Below are 24,968 nucleotides of genomic sequence, written 5' to 3'. Positions count from 1 at the left end.
AAGAGTCTCTTTCTCTCCCGTGGAGTTTCGCTCGCGCGCGACCGAGCCAGCCTCGAAGAACACCACCTCGACGCTGGCCGGACGGAGCAAGGGGTTCCGCGCGAGCGCCCCTTCCGCCGGAAACATCGAACGCGTCGTCCCGGACCGTCGAGTCTCTGGTCTTCGTTGCTCTCTCCTGCCTGCCACCCTCTTCTTCCCTCTCTCCCTCGTCCTTCGTTGGCGATCGAGGGACTCAGTGGAGAAAGACGCTGGTGACGGACCTGGTGGTGTGGGGCGGCAGGTCGGGGGCCTCTGTCGGGGCCCCCTCGTACCCCTATGCGCTCAGCCCGAGCCGGTGGATCTTCGCCGAGAGGAAGTTGTGCAGGACGAACACGATCGGCTTGGGGCAGCTCTCGAGGTCCAGCTCCTGAAACGCGACCACGGAGGATCGTGAGACCTCTGACGATCGACATTTTCTCTATCTTCCTCGAAGATACATTCCAGCCGAGATAAATCTTAAATACCAGAGACGATTTACGAAAGGAAAAAAAAACCCATTATCGCCTCTCGGCGAGACATCGATCCCGAGAACCAGCCTCTGGTCCAATCCCTTTCCCCCGATTGTTTTTCCCTATCGTGGACGTACACACTCGCAGACATCGAGCAACCCGGGAGGAAGTTCCCGGGTCGTGATCGAGCTCGATAAAAATTCCAAAGGGGGAACGACTCCTCGGATTCTCCATTTGCAGCTTCGTTTCAAGCTGCCCGAGAGCGGAATAATTTTTCCATCGAGACGTCCGTCGCGGGAAATTCTTCTCCGATGGCTTCTTACCCCCTGCACGGCCAGCCGGTTATGAATGGCCATTGAACGGTACCGGACGACGGTGTACGGGATGGGGTAAGATGTAAAATACGTATTTCCGGCATGGTCCGCGTCGAGGGCTCTTTCGAAGTGACGGGTACAATGGGATTACTTGGTTGCGCGAATCTCTCTCTTTCACGGTAGCTGCGCGCGCCCCGGCGACGATAATAATCTCGATGGTCCGCTGAGTCGAGTCAATTAAAATTCTCAATAGTTCGCCCCCGGTGAGAAAGGAATCCGTCGCTTTCTTTCCGCGATGGGCGTCGTTTCGATCGCGATTACGTTCCTCGCGGTATTATCGGCCACGTCCGTTCCAGGTACCGCTGCTTCCCTTTCTCGATTTCCCGCGATTCCGGTAAAAGTTTCCTTCGAACGTTGCTTCGATCCTGCGCTTCGTAACGCGAGTAATTTTTTCGTTACGCTCGCGACCGGCCCGTTACGGCTCTCGTTGAATATTCCCTGGTACGCGCTTTACGAACCTCGTTAAAAAAAGCGAGCCGAAACGATCGACTTGGTTTCGTATCGCGACCCGGTCCTTAAAAATCGCTTTTAGTAGCGATGGGAACGCCGAGAGTACCGGACGAAAATTACTCGTGGAATTTCGCGAACCTTTCGCGAGAAAAGAGGTAATATTTAATTTCGGCGACGGTGGCTACGCGCATCGAAAAATAAAATTCTTTCACCGGAAAATCCTTCCCTGTCCCCCCCACCGTTCCGAATCCCCGATTTTTCGTCCTTTTTTCGAAATTATTTCCTCGATCGTAAAAGGTAATCTTCCCCAACGAAACGCGAATATTCCCGCAACGGTGAACCTTTACGACACTCACAATCTCGCCATCCTCCCCGCCGAAATCGAGCCACAGCAGACGCGCACCGTCGTCGGCGGACATTTTCAGTTTGTCGAAGGATCTTCGCCATAAAGGTGCCGGTGGTGAACCGGGACTCGCTCCGTTGCCTCCCACGCCCCTGGTCCCGGCCGCGTACAGCGCGAAACCGTCCTCGTGGTTGACGACCAACTGGCAAGCTTTACCTTGCCACGTGCAGCCTGGAAATCGAACAACATGATCCGACGATTCGTCGTACATCGGACGCGTTGGTACGCGATTACCTACTAGGACATTTTGTAACTTTGCGCGGAAATAGGGTCGAAACGTCGCTCGATTCCACTTAGCAGTCGTCTCGAGAAGAAACGTAGAATGTACTTATTTTCGTAAATCGTTGGGTCGTTTCTAGACTCTCGACGATTCTCGAAGATGGATGACATTAGGGATTTCATAGGATCGAGGGAATATTATTTTCATACAGTGTATCGTGTATAGTAAAATTTTAGATTCCGTCGATATCGTTACCTCGGGGAAGGGGCGGACGACTATGAATTTACTTGCTTCTATGAATCGCCAGGGTGACGTATCGGTGATTCTCGACGAAGACCGAAGGGATTTCGTAGGATTCGAGAAAAATTATTTTCGATATCGTACAATTCCAAGTAAAATTTTAGATATCGTCTGTATTCCATTCTACGCTTTTACGCAGTCTATTCGCGTTCTCTGTCGGCCGAGAGGATCCACGGTATCTCGCGATCGATGGATTCGACAAGGTCGAGAATAGAAAAGGTGCGCGTGCGCGCCGCTTCGATTCGATTTATTATTGCCGTTCGTCCACGGTGAAAAGAAATTAAAATTCATCGAAGCGAACGGTCGCGCGACGTCGCTCCTCGCCCGTGGAGAACAACGAGGAGGATCGGAATATATCCCGGTGTTCCGGTTCCCTTTCCTCCGGGAAGATGTATGCGCGCGCGCCCTCGATCCCCAAACCCTCGCCCTTGTTTTTCTCCCGCTCTTTATTTCACGTTCGAGCGCGTACGCGCGGTGTTCGTGGAACGAACGATTACGCTCGAAAACAAAATAGGAAAATATTTGTTCGCTTCTCCCTCTGGGGAGGGGGTTGGGGACGGTTTGATCGATGCCTGGAATTTCGGAGTACAATTAATTCCGCGCTTTATTCGCCGTACTTCTCTTTCGACGAATCGAGCGAGAAAGAAAGGAAATACGTGGGACGCGATCCGCTCGAGAAGGTGTCCGCTGTCCGCTCTCGAGTTTACGCTCCGCGTGGTTTTGTTTCTCCCTTTTCCCATACCTATCACCGACGTTGAAGTTTCGGTTATCGGGGTGTCATTTCTCGCGACACGGTACTCGAACGCGCACAACACCGCGTAAGGGCGCAACGGATCTTCGAACGGGCGTCCTCTGCGAAAACTTTCGGCCTCTTTGGCGAACGTCTACGTCCCACGTCTTTCTTTCTTCACGTTCGTATTATTACTTCGTAAATTTACCGGTTTTTACATTTTCGTAAATAAATTTAACGCGAACCGAACAGCGCTTCGAAATAAACGGTGACACAAGGGGTTGAGATACAGACACCGACTCTGTAGGGTACATTACGAAACAACTCGCGCAGATTTTTATGAAATCTGCTCGACACGGCGAATCGATCGTCTTTGGAACGATAATAGCACTCGTTCGATCGTCGTGGAAGGTACGGTTCTTCCAGTACGCGGTTACGAGTCAAGGTTCGAGACGAAAGGTCAAGAGTAACGATCGCGGAGAACGAAGCCGAAAATGTTTACTCACGAACGGTGTACTCGCGCAACGAGTGAGCCGCCGCGTGACAGCCCTGAACGATCGCTCTGGCCCAAGCAGCCAAGTCCCTTCTCGTCTCGGCGCGCAGATGATGCGTCACGACGCCATCGATGGTGCCCACGCGCACCGCGAACGTCGCGGCGTGCTGGGTCGCGCCGCTACTGCTGCTCGCCGCTTCGTTTTGTCTAGCCGGCGACGAGACCAATCTGAAAACAATGCAAACAACATCTCGCGTAAGTGGACGGCGAGTAACCGGTTCTATACGAAAGAATTTCACCCTCCGACGAGTGAAAAATCATCCCCTTCGCTCTACTTCGTTACCTTGGCCGACGAACCGCCCGGAATCTTAAATTTGCGGGAGGACGGCGTCGTTTCCGCGAGAGAGGACAGATAGAATCTCGAGATCGTAGAGAAAGACAAATCGTTGTACGAGCTTAAAACCGTTCTCGCGTTGAAACCGAGAAACGTTTCGGAGCTTTCGTAGGGGAAGTCGGAGCAACGCGTAGGGATCCTCGGTTTCACTCGCGACGAAGAAATTTCTCGAAACGAAAAGAAATGAAAAGGGAAGTTTTTCGAAAGAGTTTCTTTCGGGCTTTTAAATACGATCATAGTGGTTGTTTTTCATAATTCTGTACGTCCCGATCGATCGACCGGATCTTCGAAGATTCGGTGAATTCGATCGATCCGCGTGGAAGCTTTTTTTCCGAGTCGTCTCCACGAAGGCTCGCGTCGGCAGACTGACTGCTGGGTACCAGCGGACCCGTACTTATACGGACCGCGGTGGTAGGACCCGGCCAGTCGAGAGGGAGGGGATAGCGCCACGCGGATTGGAGCGAAGCCGCTGCGCCCTTCGAGTTCGCGGAACCGTGACTGTGTTTTCTCGGCTTCGATTTACACCGTATTTATACGTTTCATCCCGGTAGAATGTTGATACGTTAGAATTTCTTTGCGCGAGGATACTTTCGCGCTACAATTACAACGCGCACGATCGAAAGAGCGTTCGAAGATCCCGAGACGAGGTTACAATTTCTATATTTTCGTATAATTTCTCCCCAGGGCGAGACACCTCTTCGCCAATTTTTAATTCCGTTCGCAAGGGACGTCGCGGGGCGAATCGGTCTCGATCGGGTCGTTTCGTCGCGGAAATCTTGGCGATAATCCCGTGTCGGTGAAGATCGAGATCGAAATCGATCGAACGAGAGTACCGGGACTCGAGGATTCCTCTTCCGTCGGCGCAGCTGAAACAGAGGGTTTTTGTAATATTTCCCCCGCGGGTCGAAAGCCGCTCTCTCTTTCTCTATTTTTAATTACGCCGTTTCGGGGCATCGCGGTGTGCCCGTCGAATTGGGTCGTCTTCGAACTCGTTTTCATCGGGAGAATCTCGTCGGTTGGTTGTCGATAACCTCGTCGGATGGATCGAAGGGGAGTTACGCGAACTCGACGATTCGGCTTCCGTTGGCAAAACGGAGTACACCAGAAACCGGAGGTACCCCGACCACCGACCGGATCGATATACCATCGGTTAGATGCCGATGAAGAGTAAGAACGGAACCACCTTCTGCAATAGCAATCGACGCGCGGAACAAAGAGGCGAACGCCGCGGGATATCGAGAGCGGCCCCCGAAGAGCCCATCGTCTAGCTCGGTCGAAACGTCCGCGTTGCGGAGGGACGGGGACCGGTGGCTGGGGGATGGGAGCTGGGATAGGTTGGAAAGTCGCGGGTTTCGCGTCGACGGGGTTGAAGTGGCCCGGCTCGACACGTAACCACCGCGTCAGCGTGCTGAGAATTCTCTTCGAAGGTAAATTACCTCGTCGCGCGATCCGGCCTCGATCGTAAAAATCGCTCGCGGCTTTATTGCGCGAGCGGGGTGACGAGGGAGGGAGTGAGGGAGGTAGGGAGAGAGGCGCTCGGCCGGAGGGCTCGTAGGAGGGTCGCCGGCCGGCCTTTTTCGAACCACCCTCGCCCTCGTCGTCCCTCGTCGTCCCTCGTCGTCCCTCGACGCCCCTCGACGGGCGAAATCCAGCCCCGGCTGCAATCTGCCCGCTGACGAATGGTCCTGACGTACGCGCCGGCTCACGCCGCGAGATTTATAGATTTTTTCGGAGGGACACTGAAAAAATGCCGGCCCCCGACGACGCCGCGGCGAAAAGGAGAAAAACACGGGCCGGGGCTCGGGCATAATGGTAGCCGCGCCGCGTGGAAAAATGGCGCGTCGTTTTGCCCCCTACGCCCCCTCCAGCGAGAACCCTTTTCGTTGACGGGTCCGCGGGATCGAGCGGGACGATGTCGCGTGAAATTTCGAGAAAACTCGAGCCCGGTTCGGTCGAGGTAATTGATGGTCACTCTCGAGGAGGGGTAACTGTTCGATCGGTGCGTCGAATTAATTTCGAGAGGAAATGCACGCTAGGGCCGTAAATTGTAAAAAAAAAGGAGCGGAAGGTCGCGAGGAGAATTTGGAAAATATGCGGTCGAACGGGATACGATCGCGATCGCTTCTATCGGCGATTACAGCGGTCGAGAGCCTCGTAAATATTCCGAGGAGAATCGAGAGCTCGTCCACTCCGGTCGAGTTTGTTCCCCGGGCCGTATTTATCGGCCGTTTAAGAAACTACGGGAACAAAGTTGCTCGATTCGAAAAAAAACTTTCACCGTGCGACGCTACTCGAGTTCACGGAACGAGTTCTCGACGCGATCGAGGACACCGAGCTGGAGAATCGTTGAGAAGTCGCGTCGGTCGAGACCGGGTATAATTCGCGGCCACCCTATAGATCGCGCGGCCGCGTGCTCGACGAATAACGTACGAGCTCCTCCGGGTGCAATCCGGGGCTCGAGCGTTCCCCCTGGATCGCGTTCGACGGCTTTTCCCCGGCCCCTGGAAAGCGTTTTCCACTTCTGATAGTCGATGCCTCGAAACGGGAAAGTTTCCGCGACGCGAGGGGTCCGGGGTGGGACACCGATGGCACGCGGGCTCCGTGAGAGAATTACGGGAGTGGCGAATGCATTAAGGTTCGCGCGTCGCGATGGATGCAACGGGTCGAGAATAGTAATGATCCTACGATTGTGGCCGGCGATCGTGTATTTGAATTTCGATCGAGTTCGCTCTCGTAGATCCCCTCGCACGGTCGCGAGAGAAACAGATTTTTCACCCGGGAACGTACGTTTCGACTTTCGAGTTGCTCGGGAGCTCGAGAGATCCGAGTCCGGTTTGTTCTTCGTTTTTGGGTCGCTACCGAGAACCGCGTTCGACGATTTCTCTCCAACGGTTGCCGACACCCTTTAAAAAGGTGTTCGATCCTCGGCCGAGCGGGTTTAATTCGACGGGCACGGCGCGTCCCCGAGGGGGACGTCAAACGAGTCTTTGTCGATCTTGGTCTCTTCGTAATCTCGTCTTTCGACGGTCTCCCGGGGCAGTTGCGAGCGGCTGCACTCCGAGGGAGATGCGGTTCCGAGAGGCTCGATCGGGACGAACTTGGATAATCTCCGACCTGCGTCGATGCCCCGTGGACCGAGAAACCGGGTCGACGGAGACCTCGCGAGAGGATTTCCTGCCCTTTTTTCTCTCCCCGTTCGTTTTCGTTCTTCCGACGCACCGTTGTCCGTGTGTCGATAATCGAGCCTCGAAGAAGAGGGTTTCGAACGGGAAGGAGCGAGTGGAAAAATGGCCCGATGCGCGGCGAAAAGCCACCAGGGGCGAAAGAGAAATATACAACTGCGGAGGGAAGAACGGGGCGAGGGTGACGGGACGGGGGTAGTCGGTGGTGGAAAGCAGCCGTCGGTAAATAAAGGCGTTAAACGAGAATGGATGTTCGTCCGAGGCCCGTAATCCCGGCGAAAAGGAACCAAGCGGAAGCCAAAGGGAGCAAACTTTCTTCCCTGCCCCCGTCTACCTCCCTCTCACCGCCCCGCCCCGCCCCGTCCCGCTCGACCGAGAAAGAAGTGTTTCGGTCGTTGCCGAATCACTTCCGGTTTGTCTCGCAGTAAAACTTCCTTAAGTCGGCCATTTCGTAGGTTCCACGGGCCCGATACACGGGACCCCTTCGACCGGAAATGGCTTTTCGGTGCTACCGCTTTCTTCTTTCCGTTCACCTCTTTCCACCCCGTCTCTTCTTCCCTCTTTTCTCTCTCACTCTCACTTTTTTCCCACCCACCGTTCGATTTCTTCCTTTTGGCCTCCACGAAAAGTGGACTCGAGAGTGTACGACCGCCAGCCGCGTCTCTCGTCGCGCGAGCAAACTTTCTGAAAACGTCACTCCTCTTGAGAACGTTACTCGGCCCCCATCCCGCTCGGTGGTCGAATAATGGCTCGATAATCGGTTCACGGGGAATCCAATTTGCCCCGTGAAAAATACGCCTCCTCTCCGCGAACCTCTCGCTCCAACGATTTCGCTCGATGTTGTTCCTCACGGGAGTATGGATCGCTTTCGGTGTACAAGGGGATGATTACCGTTGCACGGGGGTGCTCGTTCGGTGATCGAAGGGAACGGTCGAGAAGGGAGCATCGAGGACCTTTCGGAACGAGAATGTAAGGACAAGTGCAATTAAAAACGATTTTGGTAATCGATGGGGTAAATCGAGCGTAGAATATTTTTTTATCGCGGTTGGATGGAAGACTTTGTGTGCTGGTCTCTCCGATACTGCAGCCTGATAACAAATTCAAGACGATTCTTCGAGAAGATATTAGCGTCGAATTCGTCGTTATTCAAGAAAATATCGGTGAATATCACGGTAAATTAAAAGCTCGTTCTAACTCCTACTTGTGCGATCACTTTTCCGGCAACGCAACGAACGACTCGAAGATTCCGACCGATCGACCTCGAGCGAGATAAAAGAAGTCTGAAAGAGTCCTCGTCGAGTCGCCGGGTCCTACGCCGACGCGTTGACTCGAAGAGTGTCGATTCCGATTGCCGATGCAAACGAATAAAAAAAGATGTTTAAAGAGGGGACGATTGTAACTCTTCGAGCAACGTTTGAACGAGAGGAGAGTCGTGTCGCGAAAAATTTGGAAAACGAACGAGGCCTTTTCCGAGAAATTAAATTTCTAAAGAGGACCGCGTAATCTTCCCTCGGTGAACGTTACCGTTGAACGCGCGAGCTTGTAAATTCCGTTACGTTTCGAAGCACGTTGTTAACGTTATAATTGGATGCGGCGTGCATCGTTGAAGCTCGCACTTAACAAGTTGTTTAAAGTAATAAGCGCGAAACAAAATTGTACACGGTGTAAAACACGAAACAACTTTTCCGTACGGAAAACGAAAGCGTGATTCTTGCCGCGTGAAACTCGAGCGAAGTTGATCACGGTCGATTATCAGTCGCGAAATTCGTAGCGAAACGGCCGCGGGCGCGCGATACGCGTTAATAATATTTTCTACGAATTTAACGACCGGCCGCGTCACTTTGCGACCGAAAGCCCGATTTAACTCTCGTAATAATATCCTTGGACAATTTTATTACCGGAATTTACACAAACGAGCGCGTGCCTTCTCGTTTCGATACATCGCTGCAGCGTACTCAATTATACATTCCCGAAATGATTCTATCGCGGACCGAGTGGCAAATCGCGACGCTGTAATTCCGATGCTCGAATCGGTTAAAAAATTAATTCTTCGTCCGAGTCGGCGTGCTTTTTGTTTCTCTTTTTTTCTCTCTTTTTTCCACGAGGAACGAAGCTCTCCGCGCAATCCCGTTAAAATATCCAAGTTCGGACAGCGGGTACCTTTAACGATACTATCGTACGCGCCGATGAAAAATAATTAAAGGAACTACCGTCGAAACGGACCGAATATCAGATTTCGTAGAATTAATCGAACGACGGGAACTCTCGGGAAATACTCTCGGGATATACTCTCGGGAAATACTCTCTCTTGAACGTCGCCGAATTTTTCATCGCGTATTCGAGGTCGGTGGTTCTTTACGCACAGTTCTCACGAGGACGTTCTAATTATTTCGAGCGACGCGTTTCTGTCCCGCGTAAAGTATTGTAATTGGAGTCTGTGTTTAGGAGAGCTCGAGTCGTGATTTCTTGGGAGAAAACGGAAGGAAAATTGTTCCGGACGATCGTATAAAAGACGAGGGAGAGCGTCGCGAGCAGAAAAGTAGAGAATAGTCGAGTAGGACGGGTAGAGAAAGGGGCGGGGGCGGGGGACGGAGACGAGTCCGCGGGCGAGAATCCTGAACTCGTCCCGAATATTGCGCTTCGATCGCACGTGCGATAGGAAACTGTCGACGACACCTTCAATAATTAATGCCCACCCCGGGGGCTTTAATTGATCCGGTTCACCGTTCGATTATCGAAACCCCATCTTTCACGCTCCGTGCTCGCATCTGACCTGTAACTCACTTGCATTCGTGCTCTTTCCACTCTGTTACCCCTATTCTCGGTCTCTTCCCTTTTCCAATCACCGTTGACCTTTCTCGTCTCTACCCACGGTTCTCTCTCCTCGGTTCCTTTTCCCTCACGTGGCTCCGTTCGCTCTCAATTTATTATTCTCGAAACCAATGCGAACGCAAACAACCCTCTACGAAAAATGGGATACTCGTCTTTGATCCTGCGTCGTCTCGACGCTGTTCGTTCGATCGTCCATCGTCGGTTTATGAATTAAATATACTCGCCCGGAGCGAAACCTGGCCATCCACGGCAGACAATCGCAACGCGTTAATATCCGATTGTTCTTTTATTCCCGCGGATCGTAAACTTTCGTTTCTTGTTTTCTACTTTCCTTCTTCTTATTGTACACTATCGCGTTCCCGTCGAATTACTTTCACGATTAATAGCAGCGGATAACCTTGCCTCGTTCTTCCATCGAACGTACACTTACTTTCTCCTCTGTTCAGTTTTACAATATACGCGATCTCGATACGATAAAGACTTATTATCGTCGTTAGCAGGAGAGGGGGGTCAAATTCGTTGTATCGCGACCGAACGTGCATAATTGTCAGCTCCTCGCGACATTATCGGTATATAAATTAGCGAACAAGGAATAGACCGACGAGAAGTCTCTTTGAAGTCTCGAGAGCAACTCTCGTCAAACAACTCGTTAGTCTTCTTGTCGACGACTAACAGCTGCTCCATCTATTGACACACTCGGTGGACTATTAGTAGAACGTAAAACGCACAACGCTATTAATTCGGATACTTTGCGTCTCGACGTAGATCGTGAGTCGTCCAGTTCGTGCGAATTGAACGACAGAGGGAAGACCGGATCCCCTTGCTCGTTTAAATGCTAAGCGGTCACAATTGCACACGAGCAGAATCTCTGTATTCGTTTATCGCTCGAAAAAAATTCTTCGCGTATATTCGGAAAATGAAGCGCGTCTTTGGTACGTAGCGAATTCTAAAGAAGGATATCGAAGAGGGATAGAAATTTGGATAGCGCGACACCAAAAATATCGTATCGATGAGCCATTGTTCTACGGAGTTCCAATGAATTGCAAACTCGCGATCATTTATCCTAAATACGGTGGAAAAATGATTGTAAAGGGCAGACGGATCGACAGGTGCTGGAGCACAGTTCGTCGAATGTGCTAACGAGAAAATTTTATACGATCGTGATGCTCGTTCTCGAGAATAATTGTCGCCTCGTCTCGTTTCGTTTCGCGCGCCAGATTTGTGTACGCGATCGGTTCGAGCGATTTACGAAAATACGAGGACCGAACGATCTCTGCACACACGCACATAGACACACACAGAGTGCACTCTGCGCGACAGGAATATTACCGACGAACAAGAAAAGCCCCGACTCTTTGGAATATCTGGAGCAGACGTTCGCTGGCGGCGAGAGGACGCGCGCGATTCGATCGGTACGGCGAATCTCGAATCTCCCCGGGGCCAACGGCGATTCGATAAATTACCGTTTCCAGGGAATATATCTCTTTTTCTCTGACCAGCTTCTTTGGCCGAATGCAGCCGGCGCGGTGGTTGCCTGGTTCCTTTTGCGCCACGCTTTCGAACGCTCGGAAAGCATCGACCGAACCAAGGACCGACCGACGGCCTTCGAGTACCTTTCGAACGATCAATTTTTTTCACCATCTTCCACACGGTTCCACGTTCGTTGAATACGCGCCACCGTTACGTCGTCCACGGAACGTAGGAAAAAAAGGCTCGTTTCCATCAACTTTCACGGAATTCCGGCGATCGTATCGCGAGACGGATAGCTTTTCCTCGGAACATTGACCGATCACCGGTTTAATTCACTTTCGTTCTCTCGACTTTGGATAAATAACCGTGAAACGGTTTCTCCTTTGAGAGATAAAATTCACGCAACGGTGGATCCAGGAACCGTTTGACGCGTTAATCACCCGAGCGCGGGTACTCGGTCACGAATAGTAATTCGTTACGTAGTTTTCCTTGTTCGAACCGGTCGAATACTTTTTTCCTTCGTTGTTCCACGCTCGATCATTTCCGCGCGTACGAAACGTGATCGCAAGATCGGTAAATATTTGGGAGGGAATATTTCCCGCGTAATCACATTTGCCTCGAAAACGGGGCAATCGCGTCAATTGTTGAAAATTAAAAAATTGGCCCCGATGGGTCGTAGTCGATACGATAAAAATTCATTTAATAAAATTCCATCCATTTTCCGATGCAGCTACGTTCCAATTGCACGCACGAACGGAATTTAATTTGTCGGCCACGTTCGTTTACGTACGACTTGGACAATTTTTTTGTTCGAATAATCTGCAACGCGCGCTCTTTACGACGAAAATGGAATCGAATCGATTCGCGTGCGAGATTTTCGAAAAAAAGATCCCCTCTCTAGGAGCCGCCAAACGCGCGGATGTCTGGCAACGACGGAGGATATTTTCGTGGAGCCTCGAAGTGGAAAGAGGGGTGGGCCGGGCGTAATTAAAGAATTACCTCGTTCGAACCGTAATCTCCCGGAAGAATTATCGAAACAACGCAGAAACCGAGGGCGGTATTGTTCCAACGGGGCGCGTTCGTACGAAGATTAACGAGTCGGAAACGGCGAGTTCCCCGGCCGCCTTCCGCGGCTCTTTTCTCGTCCCCCACGCCCGCGAGATTTCAGATTATCATAACTCCATTTCATAACATCGTCCCGAGCGGAACTAAAATCGAGACAAAGAAACGAGCGAATTAACCGGGCACTCTGCTCGCGATGAAAATCCAATTTCGTTCGAGAGTCGCGTCTCCCTTTCGAACGAAGTAAACTTTTCGCGTAAAACTGATCCGCGTTTATGCTACGGTTAACTTTCCCTCCCCCGTCGCCGTGACAAACAAACGGCCGTCTTCCCTTCCCGTTGGAGGAAGCCTCGACGAAAAGAAAGCGAAAGGAGGGGCTGGGGGTTGGAAACGAGGAGACGAAGAAGCGGCTGAATTAAACGAGCGACGTTAACTCGCGACTTTAAGTCGCGAATCTTCCCCTACCGTCCTTTTGTCCCGCGATTCTTCCACCTTACGGGATCCCCGATCCCCCGTAGTCGACGTTTATTAAATCTACGATCTTCGGTGCCCGGCCCGCTACGGAGATTCCGCGCAATTTATTCCGTGCTCGAGGCTCGCGAGTAGAACAGATTTTAATATCAACGTACGTATCGCGGCCCTCTAACCGCCGGAACGCGGCAACCGTTCGCTTTTCGAAAGCACCTGGTATCCACGATTAACGGATTATATTATACTCGCGCGGCGGTAACCTCGTTTGAAATATTCCTCGATATCGTTACAATTTTCACGATATCCCGGCGCTCGAGCTCCGATTCGAATCGAATACCGTTTGCCCGACAACGGTAACCCGCCTTTGTTCCATCGTTCCGCGCGATCGATAAGATCTAACGAAGATCGACGCTCGACCCGGTCACCGAACCAACCGATCGAACGTTAATCGTCCATCGGACGACGCTCGCGAAATAAAATATCGCGCGCGATCGCGATCCTGGCGAAATCTAGGATGAATTATTTTCGCGAACGGCATTACCGTCCCGAGCACGAAATTACGGCGCATCGTTCGAATCGGTGCTCGACGAATCGTTACCGATACCACGGTAACGTTCGCTCCCGGTATCGATTATGAAAAAAAGTGGGTCGAACCGTTGCGAATAAATTACTCGCAACGAACACGCCGGCCCGCGCAGGGACGGAAATTCTGAGATCGTTGATCGATCGAAACGAAACGATCGAAATCGTTTGGCGTTATCCACGAACCTTGCGCCACACGAGCGGTTTAATCGCGCGATTGGAAAACAATTTAAACGGTTTAAAGGAGCGTAGATATAATCTCGTTAAGTAGCTCCAGCCGGCGGGGAACTGATAGAAACGGGAGCCGAGTAGAATATAAATAAGGTTGAGTTCGGATAGAAATTAAGTGGAAAATAGGATTCGAATGGACGCGCGAGAGGATTCGCTCGGAATATATAGGCGGATAGAAATTGCATCGGGAACAGGTGGGAGCGGAATTTAAATAAAACGCGAATACTGCGCGGAAATTGCGCGGTGAAACGGTGGGAAGTAGAATCTGCACGGGAGCGTAGATATGAAATGAGAAACAACGAAAGGTTGGATTTAAACAGAGTTCAAATATCGCGTAAAAAGTGTGAAATGGACGAAACGTCCGTACGGTACAACGTGGAGATAGAAACGGAGCTGTAACGGAAGTCAGGGACGGAACTCGTGAGAAAACAAGGGCGTACATTTTTTTTTCTCGATCCGAGGCGATTTTCGCTGCGAAAAAAAAACAAAAACCAGGACAGATTCGCGATACATATACCGTATCGCGCGAAAGGTCGAGTCGACCGATCGTTGTCCGCTAATTAAGAAGGGAAAGAAACTCGATCGGTATCGTTCCGTTGCAAGTTCTCGCGAGCGTTAAATTCGTAGGTAGATCCGTATTATGGTACTCTTGTCCGTTTGGATCTTTCGGCGACAGCCATTTGCTCCGTAGGATTAGATTCTAGTCGAGCGAGTAGAATGGGAGTGCGGCTGGTTGGACAGCTAGCGCGGGAAACTCTGGCCAGCCGGTAGAATGTGATCCTATTAGCTCGAACAATTAGGACCGGCCACTGCCTTGTCAGCGAACCGGTATATACGTATATATCGCGGGCGTCGCGACGCCGCGAGTAGAACGGGAACCCGTCTAACCAGACAGCGAAACTGTCGAAAGGAAACGAATTTTTAATGGAAATGGAAGACGGAACTCGACCCGAGCAACGACGAAGCTCGTGGAAAATTCAAAGGAGAGCATCGAACGATTCGTCGCCCGGCGCGACGAATGAACGAACGAACGAACCTTTAACCGTTCAACGTCGAGAAAAGGAAACGAAAGATCATCCACGGTCTTGAATTTAGCGAAAGGTTACGCCGCGAAGCTTCGTCCAATTACGTCGAACGGATTCTAAGCCGTTCGAATCGGCATCGGATCTGCCGTTTCAGCATAGATTCTATAAATTACGAACCGGTGGAAATATTTCTCCGGGGTTCGAGCGAGCGGTGCGTTTTCTTTTCGTTTCGTTCGATCCCTCCCTCTCTTTCTCTCTCTCTTTCTTGCTCGTTCTTTCTCTCTCCCGTGAACCCTGGGGCACTTTTCTTCCGGCCACCGTGAGAAAGGCCATCGAGTTCCTTCCGAGAAGGAAAGAGGCCGGAAAAAGGGGGAAGCCAGAGACGCGGACACGCGCGTAGAAAGGGTGAAAGCACGGGCTCAAGAAGGGACAGAATGGAAAATCCGCAAATGGAACGAACCCAGCCATCCGCTCCGCTCCGCTCCACCCTTTTCGTCCGCGGCACACTTCGACAGTTACTTCCCTTTATCGAAGGAAAAAGGAAAGGGAGCAGGAGAGAGTCCTGTGTCGAACGCAATTTCGCTGCTCGAGGCGAACGCGCGCCACGTCTACGCGTGTACGCGTGTACGTGTTTCGCGTGGGTGTTTTCCTTGTTGTCCACGGCGACGAGACGCGGGTGTTGGGGTAACGATCGATTGCCCCGCGATTTTGTAAACTTCGTTCGCAATTCGGGAAATTGTCACTTTTCCGAGGCTGGTTGGGCGGGCGGGCGGGAAATTGTTGCGCGTAATTCCGGTTTTCGGGGTTGTCGCCGGCTTCGTAATTCTTTTCGGATTCTATTAATGGTTCGATCGATGGCGTTGCGCGCGGGTATCGCGGCGCGAAATAATCGCGAAATGCTGCGAAACGGTGCGGGGATTCGAGATCGCAAATTCGCGGGGGCGACTCGTCGTTTCGTAAATCCATATTCACCGGTAACGAAACAACAACACCGGCGCGAACGGTAACGAGAAAAGTGACAGTGGTCCGAAAACTCCTGCCGCGCCCGGCGTTAATCCGAATTGATGGCCGTGACCCGCGCCAACCGGTTGATAATAAATAAAGGCGAATGACGCGAAAAAAAAATTTTCCAAACACCGACAGCCGTATTACCAACCTGTGGATACGCGAGGCGGCACGCGCGAGTGCGAGCGCCACGGGCCTCGAGTTTTCAGGCGGAAACCGCGACGTATCTCTCGAGAGCGACGGCCCGCGAGCTCGATTCTCCCGACTCGCTCCGAGAATCGAGCCGATATCTTCGACCTCGTAACTCCACCTTCGCCGAGAGCTCGCGGAGCGAGTCGGAGACCGATCTCGATACCGTCCCCGAAACCTTCGTGAGAATCGACGCTCCGAATTGAAAATTCCGGAAAACCGAGATGGCGACCAAACGGTGGATCGTACCCGGATAGCTAACCCCCGATTTCTCAAGCGTCGTCGTCCCTTCTCGAAACGTCGTGCTCGTTTCGTCGAGAGGATTGAAAAATCCGGCAGTCGGGGAGAAACGAGGCGCAATTAAGTCGGCCTTAACTCCGTCAAATCCCACGCACTGCGCGACGTAAATCCAGCCGGGACGCGAAAGCCGAGCCGACGTTTTTCGCGGTATCCGTCTTCTTGACGCACGAGGCCCGTCGCGATGGCGGATCGTCCACGAGGAACCGCGTTAAGCCACTCCGACGCAGTTCGCTGCGAAAGAAACTTTATCGTGGCTGTCAGCCGCGAGGCAGACGAATGGCGCCCTTAGCACCCTTATCTATCCGCAATTTTTACCTTCGGCTCTGCCTCCCCTTCGGTCCCAACGGTTCGCCCCCCTCCCCTTCCCTTCCCTTCCCTTCCCTTCCCATCCTCCCGCTCTTCCGCTAGCATTTTTTTTATATTTTTTTTTCAAACTCTTCCCCTCCGCCGTGTTCCATTCCTCCCGTTCTCCCGCTCTCGACGCGCATTAATATCCTCGCGGCGCACCGGCTACGAGAAGCTCCGGTCTAATCCGTCAAATCCGAAAAGCCCCGTAAAATAAATGTCTATCGCGATGCCACGACCAGAGACGAGGAGAGAACGACCGAACGCGGCTGCCTGCCTGCCTGCCTGCCTGCCTGCCTCGATACCGCGCGATACCCGGATCCGATTTTAAATACGGCTCGCATCGGATCCAATCGACCACCGATCGGTTTCAACGCTCTCGACCGAACGTCCGCGACACTTCGCGAAACGTTCTCCGTTCGTTTCTTCGACGCGACCGATCTACCCGACGACGAACGAACCGGGTATATCGAGCACGAGGCGTACAACGGGACAGCGCAAGTAGAATAGGAGCGCGCCCGTTCGGACAAGGGGAATGCGTAGTTGGAGGTACGCGCATCGACGAACGCGAACCGCTTTGACCGCTCGGTAGAACCGAGCGCAACGCCTGACCGGACCGTGTCTGCGAAACGGTAGAATAAAACCCTGTACGATCTACCTGTCCGACCGCGAAGTAGAGTAAACCGCCGACGAGCGGACAAGTGGAACAGCTCCGCGTACATCCGGACGAGCGAGACGGAAGAGTGTTTGGCCGGACGAGTGGTACGGGATCGTTCTCGCGCGGACCGGTCGAACGCTGCGGAATTTACGAACCGGTTCTACTGGAAGTCGAACGGTCGCTCGTATTTGTTCGTCGCAACGATCGGTGGTGCTCGCGGTCGGGCAGGTTCCTCGCGAAACAATGGCCGCGGAGAGAAGCTCGTTGCCGGCAGAAGGTGCGTCGTTTGTTCCGTTGATACGGAAGTCGTTTCCACGGGGAATAAAGTTCGAGGGATAAAGCGAGCCTGTTGCAGCACGGGGTAGAGGGGACACGGGATTTAAACGGTTGTTTATCGCCCTTCCTCGTTGAATATGTATTTCGGTCCGGTTTCGAGCGCGGTTGCGCACTTTGTCGCGCAAGGGAGACGTAAGATTCGAAAGTGGACGAAACGAATTTCTCCGCTGCGTTTCACCGAACCTTTTCAATTTCGTTCGAAAACACGGGGTAGACGGTCAAACGTTATCTCCGAGCGGAGAATATGCCACGAGCGGATGCTCGGGTCTCGCGCGAAGGGAAAAGAAGACCGGTCCCTCGGATCTTGTCTACTCTCGGACGCGGTGCGAGGATATTTCCGAGCCGGGCGATTCTTCACCGGGCGCGGCAGATCCGCTCAGGACTCGGGCGAAAATTGCGAGAAGAGCGCCGGAGGAAGACGTCACCTCCACCAGGCACTCTCTAATGCCGCGAAATTCCCATATCTTCGGTCGACGTACCGTCACTCGGCCTTTTCCTCGCTCCTGCCCCTCGCTCCTCCGTCTTCTCCTCCTTCGCCAGTGTCTCTCTTTCCAAATGGATCCGAGCACGACGAGCTTCTTACATAAATCACGAGCGTTTAACCCCGTTCGAGAACGAGTCCCCTTTCTTCCGCGTCGACCTACGCGACGCGAGTGGGAGGACGCGGAGACGCGACGGCTATATTTTCAGGGATGAAGCCGCGCGCGAATTGACGCCGCTTTATCGGGCGCGTGTTTCGCCCCGCGAGCTGGAAACCTTCCTCGGCTGCCGCGAATACCGCGCGCGAACCCTCGTTCCTCGTTTTTACCGCTCGACGCGGATTAACGAGGGATCGAAAGGGAGGGAGATCCTCCTCCGTATCCCGGACGGATTCGATTCCGCGAGGTCTTCGCTCGACGAGCAATTTTCCTTCCGACGCGAACTTCGATTCGACCGACATTTCGGTCTCCGGAGAACCAAAGACCCACTTTTTCTTCCCGTTGTTCCGTATGCCTGTTTCGCGTTTCGTTCGCCGTGGGGGCGTGCACGCCAAGGGAAGAAATATTCTCTCGGTAAAAACGCTCGCGTATTTAACGTAACGCGCGGCAAGAGGAGAAGAGGAGAAGAGAAATGATCGCGCGTTTCATCTTCGGTATAGATTCGTTGTCGATTTCGTGAATCGATAATGCGCGTTGTTGCGCGTTAGGCGACGAGAAGTATTGAATCGGAGCGTTTCGTCGTTCGCGCTTCTCGACAATGTTTTACGGATATCGAGATCGTTGGAGATTTAAAAGACGAGTCTCGTCGATGGGTGTTTACAATGCTGTATTTATCGTAGTGTTGGCGAAAGTTGGCAAGTTGAATGTTTCGCGAACACTAGTCACGGAACTCTTGCCACCGAACTCTGTTTGTGTGTAGTTTTCTTTTTTGTGCGGAACTCTTGTGTCTTGTGAGTTCTCGTATCTTGTCTTGTGTCATACTTGTATTTTGGGAGCTCTTGTATCTTTTATTGAACTCTTGTCTCGTGTGTGGAACTCTTGTAAATTGTGTCTTGTGTCTTCCTCCGCGTGTCAACCCTCTGTTTTATATGTTCGGTTCGAAATGTTATTTCGAACACCGCTGTGTTTAGCAAATCTCCGAGATGTTTAGCAGACCTCCAATAACCCAGGTATGGTTCTTAGCTCGAGGTGGATTGGAAACGTGTCGAGGACGTGCTCGGTACCCGTGTCGATCCAGCCATAAACGACAAGGTACATACGGACTTTTGCGTGCCGCAACACGCGTTTAATTTCATATTCCACGAAATTATCGAGCGCCATCGCTTCGCGATCTCTTTGAGAAAAGTCTCGAGACCCGAAAAACCGTTTAAAACCATAGATCTTGCCGGTAGACATCGAGCCGGGATCGAAGACAATGGGAACAAGGCCCGGCGGATATCCGTGGGGTTTCCCTTTTTGCTCGACCGGTTCCCCCTCCCCTCCCGTAACCCCTGCCGTACCTTCGCGGATCGCGTAAGAGCACGTAGCCCCGGCTGGAGGTTTGTTTGACGAGGGTAGCCGGTTCTTCGACGATTAATCACCCGCTATTAATTAACCAGGGAGTCGTTCCCCTCGTTTCGAAGCTTGGACCGTTTCCAACGCGGCCTTCGTCCTCGCGTTAAGAGCCAGGGTGGGAGGTTAGGGGAGGGTGGTTCGGATCGCTGGATCGGCCAGCCAGCCCTCCTGTCGGTGGTTTGCTCGAAGGTCACGGTCCTTAACTTTTATAAGCCTCGAGCCGGTCGGTTAATTACAATCAACCCCTCGATTAATCGTTTCGGCCGGGTGGGACGACGCGACGGTTCAAAGCGTTCGAGCGGCGAACGAACCGCGCGAACTCGTCGCCGCTCGGTTACGATCTTGGAACGTTCGATGTTCGACGGTCGACGGTCGTCGGTCGGCGGTCGACGGTCGACGGTCGACGATCGATGCGCCGTGATTTATGAGGCTGTCGCGCGCAACGCGCGACGATACCGCCCCCGGCCCGTGGTACCGGTCTCTCGACACCTTCCCGCTTGTACCAATTTATTCGACGCTGTTCCGTCAAAGGGCGCGCGTTCTCGAAGGCGGAAAGTGCTCGTTCGAAATCGCCGAAATCCCCTCTACCGATCCACCGGACAGTTTCGAAACCCGTTTCGGGAGCTCGAGGCGGAAAGTGCTCGCACGATGGGTATATTCTTCGAAAATCGACTCGAGCGATCGAAACGGGTTTTTCCAAACGCCCTTTCTCGATAAATCGCCTCTACCGATCCATGGACACTTTCGAAACCCGTTTCGAGAGCTCGAGGCGGAAAGTGCTCGCTCGCGCGTTCTTCCAAAATTGGCTCGAGCGATCGAAACGAGTTTTTCCAAACGCCATTTCTCGATAAATCGCCTCTATCGATCCGCGAATAATTTCGAAACCCGTTTCGAGTGCTCGTAGGCGAAAAGTGCGCGCACGATGGGTAAATTCTTCGAAAATCGACTCGAGCGATCGGAACGGGTTTTTCCACCGCGATTCCTCGACGAACCGCCTCTATGGATTCACGGACAATTTCGAGAGCGAAAAAAATGCTCGCGGAGTCCACGGTGCTTTCAAAATCGATATTTTCGATCGCCGCGAGTCCTCGGTGATCCGAGAGAGCGAACAGCCTCTACCGAATCGCGGATAATTCGAAAACCATTCCGGAGACTCCGAGCGGAGTATTCGTGTTCCGCGCACGAAACGACGGACGAGGAAATCCGTGGAGTCGCGGAGACGGTGATAAAGGAAATCGTTATTTAAGCGTTCGCGCGATATTTCTCCCGGTAATTAATAACCGAACGAGTTCCCGGAGCCTCGAGGATAATTTCGATGATTACTTTGGCAACGATTACTGTCGAGGAGGCGTGCGCGAAACGTGATTCCGAAGTTTCCGCGAGCACCGCCGCTAAATCGTTAATTACGATCAGCGCGATTAATCACCCCATTGGCGACGACGGCAATTTAAGCGACGCGAGTGCCAACGCACGAGATGTAAACACGATGCAAAGGCGATCCCCGGCGGGTAACAATCGCGTCGACGCGCGACGAGGCGCGCGTTTCTTTTCATCGTAGGACGATTACGTTCCCGCAATTGCGGACGTTCCGCGGACAACTTCGCTCCGGTTCCAATTGAACAATTTTTATTTCCACGGGTACCCGATCGATGTTTCGAACCGAGAGTAGAAATCCAAAACGCGCCTTTGAAAAAGAAACAGCGAAACGACTGCGTCGCGCACGGTCCGCTCACTTTCGAAGAGATAAAAAAATGTTTAAAAATTGCTCGCGGGGTCGGAAACGCGTCGCTCGGACACCAATAACGATTTAAATTCGAACTTTTCGACGTTGTCAAATTTTGCAAAAAATTTCTCGGGGAATAGCGCCGCGTACAAAGAACCGACGTAAATTGCGAAAAAAAAAGAGAAAGAAACGTCGGGGCAGCGATCTGGAGAAAGTTTGGAAAAATCGGTTCCACGGTTCGACGAGAAATTGACGCAAAAGGTAGTTTAAAGCGTGGAATTTATCGTTTAATCCAGTTCATCCCCTTCAACGCTGTTCATTTTCGTTACGGTGGGCGAATTTACGAAGAGACTCGTTAATTCGGCTCCCGGTATCGGCGTTAATATAAACATCGATCGAAGCGCGTTTTAAATATTACTCGGGGCGGTGGTGGCAATAATAGACGCAACTATCGGCGCGACGCAATCGCGTTCTCCGTTCGAGCGTGCCGTTTCCGTCGCGCGTTTTATTTCCCGTGATTCGTTCGGACGCGACCGTGCCGGTTGTCGGCGTTTAATTTTTCATCGATCGGGGACCGGTTGTTTACATTTTTACTTATTTAACGTTCGCCCCACGAACGAATTGGCCCGGCGCGGTCATCGCGAATATTAATCAACGACCACCAAGAATCACTTTTCTCGTCGTTCATTGATTGCGGCCCGCTCGTTGATATTCCGTTCGACTAAGCGAGCAAACACCAACGGAAAAATTCAATTCTTCCGATTGTATTTCGCCGCCATTTATTTGCTTACTTCTCGACCAACTACCGGCTACTATTATTTCGAACGAGTGTCCAGCGACGCGATCATCGTGTTTTTCGTACTCGATTTTCGAGAGCGCGACGCGGCTGGTCGTTTCACCGATACGATTCGAAGCCGAATTCTCCGCTCCTCGATAAAGGAACCACGACGGGTTTAAAATCGTTCCGGCGGAATATTTCTTTTTTTTTCGTCCATAGCTTTCCCGTGTAAACGATCCGGTCCGTGTACCCGACGCGATAAAATACACCTTAACTCGGAGTCCGTAGCGAAAGGCGAAGTCGAACCGCATTCACCGAAATCGACGCGCACGTTCGGTTCGGGACCCTTTCAGAAATCCTTTCGCATCGGAACTTCGAAAAGGATCGCCGTCCCGTGGCGGATCCTGGTCTACGTCCTTGATTCGCGCGCAGCCAGGCCACCGTAGAATTAACCACAGTCCCGAGCTGTCCGAGAGCTCCCTTGGCCCGAGCTGCATTAACTTTCCGGATCGCGAGCACCCTCAGCGAAATCCAATTCCAGGGAATGCGGTCATTTTCGCATCTCTTTCCCTCTGTTTCTATCTTACATCGCCGGCGTGCTTCCTAAGCTCGAACTTGGACTCTGGTTACACGCTCTCGGAACCGAACAAATGGACTCGTCCCCCCGCACGAGGAATGGGAAACGTCGCGACGCTGGAATTTTTGGCGAATACACGACGCGATAAACCACAACGCGTCCCCGTTCCAACTGCAACCGGAGCGCTAGAACCGTCTTTGGACTCGGTCCGCTTTTCCTTCGTATCGTCGGGGCGATCTTTAATCGCGTCTTTTTCAAATCGCGGGTATTTTCTGTACGCGAGGCTGTACCGAGTCCGATCGTACTCGAAAGGTAGCAGTGGGTTCGAACGCGATGCTTTCGAGTATTATGACGTTTCGTTGAATTCTCGCACAGAATTCTGGATTCCTTCCGTCGAGAGGATCGCGTCCGTCTTGAATCGTCTCCTCTTCGCGCAGACTCTCTACGAAAGACGAGCGGAGCGTGTTCCAGCGGTGGCACGCAACTAGCGAGAGTTACGGGCGTAGTCGACCGCGATCGTCTCCGATGATACTCGATCGAGGGTCGATCGAGAAGACGTCGCGTGGTTGCACGTAGCTCGGGCCGATATCGAAGGGTCCAGGGCACGCGGCCGAAGCCGGTCGTCGATCGTACCCGAGGCAACGTTGCTCGACGTAACGCATTCGTGTTCGCCGGCACGGTCGGGGGATTACCAATGAGGCACGTCGGATTACCGCAGTTAGCGGTGTTCGTTAGACCACTATTTTAATTAAGACTATTACACGTGCGCTCGAGTATTCGTATCGCGGGGTCCGGGACGTGCGCGGACCGCTAAAACGCGGCGCCGATTCGTTTCCGCGACCTATCGATTCTGATTATCGACGCGACGCGGTCCGCGCTAAACGGTGAACCATCGACGCTGGAATTCGAAAACTCGGGGGGACTCCGAGGCGAGAAATTTTACGAATCGGATCGTCTCCGCTCGGGAGATCATTTCGAACGCGTTCGAATCGATCGAGACAGCGCGCTTTCTTATCGTCGGCACGGCGCGAGAAGGATCCATCGAACGAAAGTGGATTCTCGCGCATCGTTGCGACAACGTCGCGGCATTTCAATGCGTTCGAGCGAACTAAAAAGGAATCGCGCGGTGAAGAGCGCGTTTGATTTTTACCGGATCGAGCCAGACGCGAATCTCGCGATCCATTCGGGGGCGGTGTTCTTTCGTCGAGTAGGGACTTTGGACCCAATTTTACCATCGTTGGGTACGAAATTAACCAACGGATCGATTGTCTTCTCTTACGAGATTTGAAAGAGAAGCTTCGCTCGTTCCTGAGCGCAATCGAACGTATCGGACCAGCTCCTCGAATAAAATTAAGAACAAAGGTGTTGCTGTCTGCACGCTGTCTGTACGCGCCCTACCGTTTATGGTTGGATCAGCGCGGGTACCGAGCATGTGCTCCATACACGTGCAACTAACCTCGACACGATAACCGTAACCTGGGTTCTTGGAAGTCTGCTAAACATCCGCCAGGTCGTTAAGCCAACTTTTCCAATTTTACTATTTTTAATAATTTTGACTTCGAAGATCTCCCGGTTCCTAGCTAACATTCCCACTACGCGACTGTCCACCTCCCAGATTCCAATCAACCGATAAGATGTCGAACCGAACACATAAAATAGAAAGTTGACGCGCGAAGCGAAGCAAAAAAACAGTCAACTTGTCAACTTATGCCAACGCTACGCGACAAATACACCAATGTGAACAGCAATCGACAAGACTTGTCTTTTGATTCCAACGATCTCGATACCCGTGAAAAGTTATCGAGAACCGCGCTCTAAGAGACGCTCCAAATCTCCAATGCGCAACATTGGTTATGAAATTAAGAAACGGATCGATTCTCTTCCCTTAAGAAATTGAAAAGAAAAGCTTCGCTCGTTCCTGAACGCAATCGAGCGCAAACGTATCGGAGCAGCTCCTCGAGTAAAATGAAGAAAAAATGTTGAAAATAAGGTCGACTCACCTGGTGGCGATCAGCGGACACGTGATGCTAGGAGAGGCCCAAGCTTCGGGACTCCACGGAGCGCACTCGTAGAGCCTGAGCTCTCGTCCCGAGACCGCTCCGAAGACGCTTCGCCATCCCCCGGTGCATCCGCCCCCGAGGCCGAAGCCGCTCCCGGCTCCTCGCGAGGTGCTGGCGCTGCTCCCGGCACCGTCCTCGCTGCTCTCGCTGCTCGCGCGTCCGTTCTGTGGACAGACGTCGCGACGCGCGACTCGTAAATCTTGCGCTACCGCACGCGACCGATCAGCCACGGAAATCGCGATCCGGCACGATTCGCG

General features: G+C 52.4%; 1 protein-coding gene across 3 annotated transcripts in view; it reads right to left on the bottom strand.

Annotated features, from left to right (window-relative positions):
* Positions 1–266: 266 nt before the first annotated feature.
* The window catches only part of Syn1 (Syntrophin-like 1), a 374,190-nt gene continuing 349,488 nt past the window's right edge, over positions 267–24,968 (bottom strand). For all 3 annotated transcript variants that reach the window (XM_076312834.1, XM_076312842.1, XM_076312825.1), the window contains exons 5-8: positions 24,652–24,875; positions 3,472–3,686; positions 1,669–1,886; positions 267–406 (exon numbers count right to left, since the gene is read on the bottom strand). In XM_076312834.1, the coding sequence (XP_076168949.1) occupies positions 314–406; positions 1,669–1,886; positions 3,472–3,686; positions 24,652–24,875 (750 nt within the window). In that variant the 3' untranslated portion in view covers positions 267–313. The remainder of the gene's footprint in view (positions 407–1,668; positions 1,887–3,471; positions 3,687–24,651; positions 24,876–24,968) is intronic.

Source organism: Ptiloglossa arizonensis, chromosome 1, assembly GCF_051014685.1.
Source record: "Ptiloglossa arizonensis isolate GNS036 chromosome 1, iyPtiAriz1_principal, whole genome shotgun sequence".
Classification (NCBI taxonomy): domain Eukaryota; kingdom Metazoa; phylum Arthropoda; class Insecta; order Hymenoptera; family Colletidae; genus Ptiloglossa; species Ptiloglossa arizonensis.
This window is presented reverse-complemented; position numbering and strand designations above follow the sequence as displayed.